This window comes from Ictalurus punctatus, chromosome 24 (genome assembly GCF_001660625.3).
Source record: "Ictalurus punctatus breed USDA103 chromosome 24, Coco_2.0, whole genome shotgun sequence".
Taxonomy (NCBI): Eukaryota; Metazoa; Chordata; class Actinopteri; order Siluriformes; family Ictaluridae; genus Ictalurus; species Ictalurus punctatus.
In genome coordinates, this window is record NC_030439.2 from 19326247 (window position 1) to 19335342 (window position 9096).

The 9096-nt window shown below is 46.5% G+C and overlaps 1 protein-coding gene across 2 annotated transcripts in view; it reads right to left on the bottom strand.

The window, feature by feature from the left end:
* Positions 1-5162: 5162 nt before the first annotated feature.
* The window catches only part of adgrl1a (adhesion G protein-coupled receptor L1a), a 218965-nt gene continuing 215031 nt past the window's right edge, over positions 5163-9096 (bottom strand). Inside the window, exons 24-25 of one of the 2 annotated variants that reach the window (XM_053675412.1) lie at positions 8867-8884; positions 5163-8537 (exon numbers count right to left, since the gene is read on the bottom strand). In XM_053675412.1, the coding sequence (XP_053531387.1) occupies positions 7675-8537; positions 8867-8884 (881 nt within the window). In that variant the 3' untranslated portion in view covers positions 5163-7674. The remainder of the gene's footprint in view (positions 8538-8866; positions 8885-9096) is intronic. The other variant, XM_053675413.1, reaches the window with a different exon arrangement.

Genomic DNA, 9096 nt, shown 5'->3' on the forward strand with positions numbered 1-9096 from the left:
TCTACAATGTACAGAACTATTTCTGTTGTACAATATATACTGCAAAGTCTTGCAGAGGGAGAGGGGAATTATGGCTGTACCAGGTGGAAATTACAAAAAAACAGGTGTATTGCAGATACCGCAAATCAGAAATGCGTGCTCACCACTGTGACCTTGCTTCCCATACCAAACCAGAAAAAGAAAACAAGACATGTCTGCCTTTTCCAAAGCCAAACCTTCTGGGGGCTAATTTGAAGTGTTTTTTTTTTTTTTTTTTGTGGGGGTTTTTTTTTGAGACGTAGACGGACTAGAAATTCTGCCGAGGCCCTGCCTGCTATTGGACCGTTATTTTTAGCAGCGTACTGCGGGCACTACTCCGCTGACCAGCGGTTGTACATTATCTTTTCCAAACACACCGACACACCAACATGGAGGAATGTAAGACACGTATTTCTTCAGCTCTTCACTGTACTAGAAAATGATCGGCGACCGATGCGACTTTCCGGGTGTGTGTGTGTAGTTCATTCTCGGACCTCGGACTCCTTCAGTGATCCGGGTCCTGTCTCATGGATCATTTCACCACTTTACTGCTTCACTGGATCTCAAGTTGAGCCCAAGGAATGCTTAGAGTGACAGAAAGAAAGCAGAGAAAAACCCGATCCGTGCTGTAGCCCTTCGCGATGTACTTCCGGTATGCCGAATACAACAAATAAGGACAAAACCAGTGACGCTACTTGATTAGCGTATCCATTAGTATGAAAGCAACGTCCTCATCCTTTATCTCTGCTGTTCATGCTGTGTGTGGCGGTATGTGCGGTCACATAAGTGACAGGACACTCTGTGATCCAGCTTTACCTGCTGTGGCCGTAGTGAAATAAGGACTCGATCCTGCAGTGGCCAAGTGATTAAAAATCAGAAGGTGGCTCATAACCTCTGGCTTCTCTCAGTGGAGAGATGGAGGCTTCAAAACAAAGTATCTCACCATGTAAGTGCTAGTCCTGACACTCATATGAGCAACTTGTATCGCCAGACGACTCCCCCTACCCGCTACCCCCCGTCCCACCCACACACACAGCGCTGGTCAGGCAACAGGAAGGAGACCAGAGGCTGGGGCATCAGGCAGGGATGCAGGGAAGACTGTTGGGGTGGGAAGCCAGGACTTCTAACCTCATTCACGGATAGAGATCAGGATCAACCGTCATGTTCAGTTCACTGTTAGCATCGGATGTCCCATCGATACCGGTTACCTGTTTAGAGATTTGATAGAAATACCATTGTTCCACCAGTGGATAAGGTTATGAGTGCCAGAGATCCACGGAAATCTCCACCCTGAAACCTAGACTGGACATATAGATATAGACTAAAGGATTAAAGTGCTGCCGTATCACTCTCTTTAGGTAAAGGTGGAGGGCGAAATCCTTTTAAATCAGATCTATGCTTTAAAAATATATATATATATGTATAATTAAACCAAGTACATGAAGTCATGAAGGTTAAGTATTGCTCTACTACTAATAATAGCTACTGGTTTGAAATAAGTTTTTCATCTGAGCAGAACATCAGGGTTAAAGTGCCCTAGCGTGGTCACTCGCTATCTGATGGGAAACTAGACCAATCGATGGCACCGATGTTTGAGGGAATGATGGGACAAAGAGCTGGAAAGTAGAAGGCAGGAGTGGAAAGTTCAAATCCAGCCCAACCGTTACTGCTCAATACTCCATTATGGCATGAAGCCAAGGCAGGGTAGAGTAGCATCGGAACAAGAGGCTTTGTGTTGTGTCCTCTTAATGCACGAAGAAAGGAAGATCCCGGCACTCTCACGCCCTCCGGGGGACCACAGACGGGCGAAGAGAAAGAACGACTAGATCTCTGGGTGGGTTGATACGGGGTAGATTACAGTTCTCGGCATTAATATGATAATCAGGGGTTGTGTCGAGGATTTCAGAGGTGGTAGCAATCCCACGAGAAGGCTTTAAGTCCTGTGGCGCTTTATACTGTATAATCACTATCATTAACCCACATACTCTGTTATTCCATCAGTGGGATGTAAACAAAACCTCTGACTAATCGAAACGCCACTCCTCCGTAAGTGCCACGGTAATGAAGCCGCAGGAAAACACTGCAGTGAAAGAAAAACCAAACAGAGAGAGAGAGAGAGAGAGAGAGAGAGAATATAAATGACAGAAGCAGAGACGTGGCATACGGGTGAGTAAGAGTGGAGAGAAAGAAGGGTAGAAGTGAGACAGGGCACAGAGAGAAAGAGAGATGCACGTCGACTGTCTCGAGGGACGAGTCGAGCGGTAAACAGTCCGTCCTCTGGGCTGGTAGAGCAGCGAGAGCGAGTGTTTGCAGCGGCGCCGAGCTACAGCAGGTGCGACGAGAGTCATGACTCAGGAGAACGGCTCTTCAGAGGACACGGTTCAGCACCGGTCTCTTTCCTCTCCCCTTTTACCATAAGGATACATTCAAACGGTCAAACTCGCTGACCAGTCAAAAAAAAAACACCCCCCAAACAAACAAACGAAAAGAAAAACGAACGCGTGCTGGCTCTACTCTTCAGCACGCAACATTTCTGCAAGGAAAGCAAAGGAAGCAAAATGTGCATTTTGTAGGAAAAGGCTGATTACACTCTCTTAAGCCTTGAAGGAATACTCCAGAAAATTTATTTTTTTTCTTCCCCCAGCTTAATCGCTACCCACTGCGTCTGTAGTGTACATGTGATTACCACAGTCCAGAAAAAAAAACAACTTTCAAACTAAGTCTAAAAAGTCTAGGGGCGGGCGCTGAATTCGGCAAATATTTTGACCGTACCGTAGAATACAAACGAAGCTAACCCTCACGATAGAGGTGTGAGGACGAGACGGATATAAGAGAAAGTCTTAATAAAGTAAATGGTCTGCACTTATATAGCGCTTTTTAAATGGAGCGGTTCTACAAAGCGCTTTTACACTGTTTCTCATTCACACACACACACACACACACACCGACGGTAGCAGCGCTGCCATGCGAGGCGCTAGCCTGCCATCGGGAGCGACTCGGGGTTCAGCGTCTTGCCCAAGGACACTTTGACATGTGGCTGCACGTGGGCCGGGAATCGAACCGCCGACCCTGCGATTAGCGGACGACCCGCTCGACCACCCGAGCCACAGCCGCCCCGATAAATAATATAAGAAAGTCGTTCATAAAGTTGCTCTGATAAAGATTTATCCAACACTGGAGCAGTAAAAAGTAGTTCTGGTTCCTTTAGAGTGGTGTTCATACACCATCCGAGCCACACTACAGCGGTCACGTGAAAAAATAGTCCCATCTCTGAAAAGACCGAGCGATCTATAGCGCACGCTATAAAATGCATATTTTATATTAAAAAAAAAAAAAAAAACGTTTATTGACAGAATTAAAGAACTGCCCTTAACCTACATTCACGCTAGCGAGCGACATGGCAGTCATGTCACTGGTATTTCGTCTCTTGTGCGTGCACTGTGCGGTGTTTATTTATTTGTTTATTTATTAATTGTTCCGATGATAAACTCTAGTATCCAAACTGCATAGACTACACTATACCGTTTATACACCCGTCACTTCTCTCTAACGTCCATTCAAGTTTTGATTGACTCGTCACGTGCTCGGTTTCATGCTAGCTCCTTTGCGAGCTTAGATTAGCAAAGCAAGCACGATACCTGTAATAGCCACGTACGCCCACCAGAGGCAGCACCGATCTTCTACTCCCTTCCTACACGGTTCAATCTAGCCGTTTTTGTGCATCAAACAGTAAATTGGAATCAACTGCAGGTAGGTACTAAAGCTCTGGGGAACCCAAGAAGGAAACCACGAGCCGTAGGATCGGGTCCGAAGAACCGTTTCGAGCCAGCAGAGAGTGAGAATGCCTCACGGACGTGTACCGCGGCTTTGTCGATCGCCATTGTGAACGTAGGATTTGACGTTATGGTAAATAGATTTGGAGTAGACGGGCTTCCTGTTCTTTCCTCACTTGTTCGTAGACGTTAGGTTGAAACACACTCGAGTTCCCCTTTAATGCACGGCTGACAGGGTCGGAGGCCAGCGGACCAACAACAACAACAACAACAAAAACAACACAGCGGCCATCTAGCCATCCATTAATACGGACCAAGTTCCCGCTATATTGCACACGCGTACGTCCCTTAAGAAGACTCTGAAAAGTTTGGGAGGGATTGAGATAGACCGAGAAAGAGAGAGAGAGAGAGAGAGAGAGGTGATGCTGTGACTGAGAGATGGTGTGTTGAGGATGCAGCGCCCGCTCCATGTCTGTTTGTGACTGTAAAGCAGGTGTCACTCTCCCGTGGCACCTTAGACAGAGAACACAACTGTAATATTGACACCGACTGTTCCCGAGACGGGTATTAAACATGTATGTACTCCACTCCTCTATCGCTCGGCCTCTATCGCTCTCCTTCTCTTTCTTTCTCTCGCCACTTTCAGCTTGCACAGCAGAGTTTAAAAAAAAACAAACCCCAATGTGAATAAATTAGGGCTCCTATTACACCACTGTACAGTTCTCTCTATACGAGTACAGTGAGTATAATCAGTACTGACCAAGCAGCCGACCGGATGTGAAAATCAGACGACCCCCCCCCCCCCCCCCCCCCACACACACACACACACTTACTACCGATTGTCCAGTTCTTCATCTTCACGTGATCGTTCGTAAATGACTCATCGACGGAGTAATAAAGATACGGCCAAGATATGCGACAGAAATCTCACGACACGGTTTCGTTCCTAAGTATATAGTAGAATATTGTGATACATACGCTACGTTGTGAGATTGTCTGCAGATGGCAAGGTTTTTTTTTTTTTTTTTTTTTTTTTTTTAGATTTTGCCACATCTGCCAATCACTAGAGCGAATAAATAACCGTTAAGTCATCGAGTAACGGAATACTGTCGTAAAAAAAAAAAATCGAACGGATTTCCACTGCATGCGAGGAAAAATAATAATATACTCGAGGAACCGATGGAACTCGAGCCGCTCGGCTTATCGTCCCGTTAGCCAGCACCTTTTTTTGGGCTGTAAAAAAAAAAAAAAAGGCTTAAAAAAAAAAAAAAAAAAAAAAAAAAAAACACGCTAACAGCTAGAAAAGTATGGAGTCGTTTAGTGGGATTGAAATTTTTCCGCCAATTGTAATGACAAGACAAAAACGTGTGATGAAATTAAAATGATTTTTATTCCAACCAGTCGTTGAGGTAAAATCTGGAAAAAAAAAAAAAAAAAAAAAAATCCCTAAAGTAACATTGTAATTAATGTAATCAACACATTTTGAACAATGAAAAGTGCTGCTAGCCCCGCCCCCAAGTACTGTCACTTAGTACTGCTCCAGCCGTAACCTTTGATAATACAGGACCACTGTCGATGAAAGAAAAAAAAAAGCACAGTTCTGGCTTTCTAGTGCCAAAAAGTTCTGGTACTCGCAGTGGAAAAAGGTTTCCCCGAAAGAAGGACACATTTCTGAAGACGCATGACGACCTCCGCGTGAGGCTGCACATTTAAACACGGTGATTCTAGCACACGGAGCACGTGTCTCGTTAGTCAGAACTGCCTGCCCGTCCTAATGAAATGCTAATTCCTGCTTTTTCAGGCGTGACGCTTGATGATCCCAGTTTCCATGGCACTGAGCTCCGAAATAACAGTATTCCTGACACCTAGCGAAGGCTCCGAGGCGGGAGCAAATATAGCGTTCTGTTACAGATATACATTATTTATTTATTTATTTCTTTATTTTTTTTTAACTCTGCTTCCTCTTTTAACACGGGCCTAACTAACCTGGCAAAAAAATAGCTTCTTAAAGTACAAGCACTTCAGCATTTCAGGCACCCGAACGTACGCACTCGAACCAAACATCCTCACGCACACACACACACACACACACACACACAAATCACAAATCCACCGTCGAACCGTCGAATTTGGCTCCGATGGCAGATTGTTGTGATTTTAGAAACAGTGAAATAGAGCTTCGCCCGTGACGTGATCCGTGATCGAATTGCGTCCCATCGTTTGCATCTCAGATATATATATATATATATATATATATATATATATTTATTTTTTTGTCCTAGGTATCGGTAATCTAGTTATCTGATATCTATTACATCAGTCTAACAAGACACAACCAACACTACATTATGGCTGCTGTCGATAAAGCCACAGTCCCACCCCTCCCCACACCGCCCTGCCCCCGTGTCCCTTTCCCGAGGCACGAATCATGAAACCTGTCGAACGTTAACGATGGGTTATAATACATAAAAATTGTGCCAGGGCTAGTTTTTTTTTTACTTTCCTTGTTTCTTCACAAACGTTCCCTCTCTTTCTTCCTTCCTTCCTCTCTCTCACATACACACACACACTGTCGACACAGTTTTCCCACAATTCAATGGGGCAGGGGTAAATGAGAGCCTGAGAGAGTGAACGAAACAGGGAGGGAGAGATGGATTGACCGTGTCATTTAGATCACAAACTCCCAAAAGTCTTTATTTAAATTTTTGCGTCACTCTTTTTTTTTTTTTTTTTTTTTTTCCCGACTTTCGTCTCAGTACAAGAAATCGGTCGCTCTCGTAGTAGTTCATCCTGTAAATTTTTTTTTTTTTTTTTTTTTTTTTGTTGCTTTTGTTCATCTGGTCTCTATTTACAGAATAGGATTGGCGCTAGGTTTTGTGTTATTGATTTTCAAGGTTCGTATGTACAGGCGTTTTAGTAGCAGGCTCGGAGAACACCCAGGAAAACCTTGAAAAAAACAACAAAGGGGGGGAAAAAAAAAAAAAGAAGAAGAAGAAGACGTTCTCCAAACCCTCGGTAACGATAATGGGGGGCTGTCCGCGATGTCCACGGGGCCGGTCTCAGAAACACACAAAATCTCCTTTTAAATAGAGCATCAGTAACGAGTCCTGTGGCCAGGTGCAGCCGTGTCAAGTCTTGTTATGAGTCCTGTACATCAGAGTCCATCCGAAGAGAGAGAGAGAAAGAAAGAAAGAAAGAAAGAAAGAAAGAGAGCGAGAGCAGGGGAAGGGAATAAAGGCAACTCCACAGGGGCAGCTTCTTCCTGCTGCTGCCTTCATGAGTGCAGTTCTTCACGGTCTGACGTTCAGTAACAAGCACTTATGTTTGTGCACTTGTGTGTGTGTGTGTGTGTGTGTGTGTGTGTGTGCGTGCGCGTTCCAGTTTGTGTTCTGGCTCAAAAAATGTATTTTTGGCAACACTGAAGAGCTTTCAGAGCGAGACAGAGAGTTCTTTGCACGCTGATGCGTAACGGTGAACCCTCCTTCTCCAGGCGTATCGGCTCTCAATAAACGATGAAAGGGAGAAGAAATGGGAGTAAAACCAGAAAAAGAAAACACTTTGGAACTGATAAGGATAAAAAAAAAAAAACAACAACAACAAAAAAAAAACAACAACAACGACGAAAAAAGAAAAAACAGAAGAGGTATCGCCTATAAAATCCATGGGGAATGGTTGAAAATATCCTCAGTTGCTGAGGGAGCTTTGGACTTGGGAATCAACCGAGGGAGTGTGTGGACTAGGTTTGCTCCGGAGCTGCCTTATAGAGCCTGCTGCCACTGAGACCGAGCTGAGACTTCTCTCTGTTTACACTTCCGAACTAGCAAACCGAGAGAAAGGAACAGAAACGGAATGGGTGTGAGACACTGGGGGGGTTTACTCGCAGTCACAGGCTGGTGACCAGCTGCATCTGTCCGTCCCCTTCGGCGTGTGGGGGCTCGGGGGGATTGTGGGTGTGGGCGTGGGTTTGGGTGTCGGCTACGGGCCTCGATGGGGGCGTCGGGTAGAAGGTGTGCATGGCGCTGCCCAGTGCAGGTCTGCCCGAGCTGTAGTAGAGCTCGTCGGGGCTGCTGTCTGGGTACGGTGAGTCACGCAGGTTGGTGATGCTGGTGTACAGCGAGTCCCGGGCGGGCGAGTCCGGACCCGTGCCTGTGCCCGTCGCGGCTGCACTGTGCCCGTGGCTCTCGTTCGAGTCGTTCATGTAGCTCTCGCTCTCCTCGGCGTCACTCTGGTAGAGAACCGACTGGGCGCGCTGCAGGAGCAACGGTTCCTCTAGAGCCTTGTATAGCAGCTCCACGTCTTGTGGCGTCCGGTGCCGCTGGCCCTCGTCCTCTGCTTCCTGTTCCGCAGCAGTCACCCGATCGACTCCGGCCCCTGCACTCGCCACCGCCACCGTCCCCGTCCCCGTCCCAACCCCCACTCCGGTCGTACGCCCTCGCACCAGGGTACCGCCGATTCTCTCCCCGCCGCCTTGCCGCAGGTTGTTGTGCACCAGCTCGGAAATGATCATCTTCTCAAAGGCGGCCGCGTCAGACAGGTTGCGCCGGATCCCTCCCAGTGTCTCCGCACCGCGTGGGTTCAGCAGAGGAGGCGGACTCTCGTCGGACCCGCCCCCGAGGAAGTCGCAGCTGCCACCTTGTCCACCCGGGCCGGCAACTCCGGCACGCAGAGAGTAGCTGTTGTTGAAATTGCCGTTCAGTGGCAGCGTCTCCATTCCGCCGTGGTCCCGATTCCTAGCCAGAGTGCTCTCTGTGTGCCGAGAGGGAGGGAGAGAGGGAGGGAGGGAGGGAGGGAGAAGAGGTATAGTGAACACTTCATTACCTTTTTTTAATCAACACCGAGATTCACAGCACAAAAATCTGGGATTAAATCAATAAAGACACTTCCAGCGCAAGATTAATAGGCTTATGAAAGGAGACTGGCTATTAGCAGGGAGTGGAAATTGTGTACACAGGAACACGAAGCTCCACTGCACAGGTTAAGAGATTATCATTAAGGTAACAGTGGCCATTAAAATAAAGTGGGAAACGAGAGAGAGAGAGAGAGAGAGAGAGAGAGCGAGAGAGAAAGGCTCTTACTTGGATCACGGAAGGTTCCTACAGGACGGCACAAGAGAAAGAAAAAAAAAAGAGAGAGAGAGAGAGAGAGAGAGATCATTTCTTCGTTCGAATTTCCGCATTACAGTTTTTTTTGTCAGATAAACAATCCACGTGTCTGCTATCACGCTGTCACGTTAACACTTCCCTGAAAATAAAACACACTCTTACTCTAGAGCGTGAAAACCACAGACATGTGAAGAATGATTTAT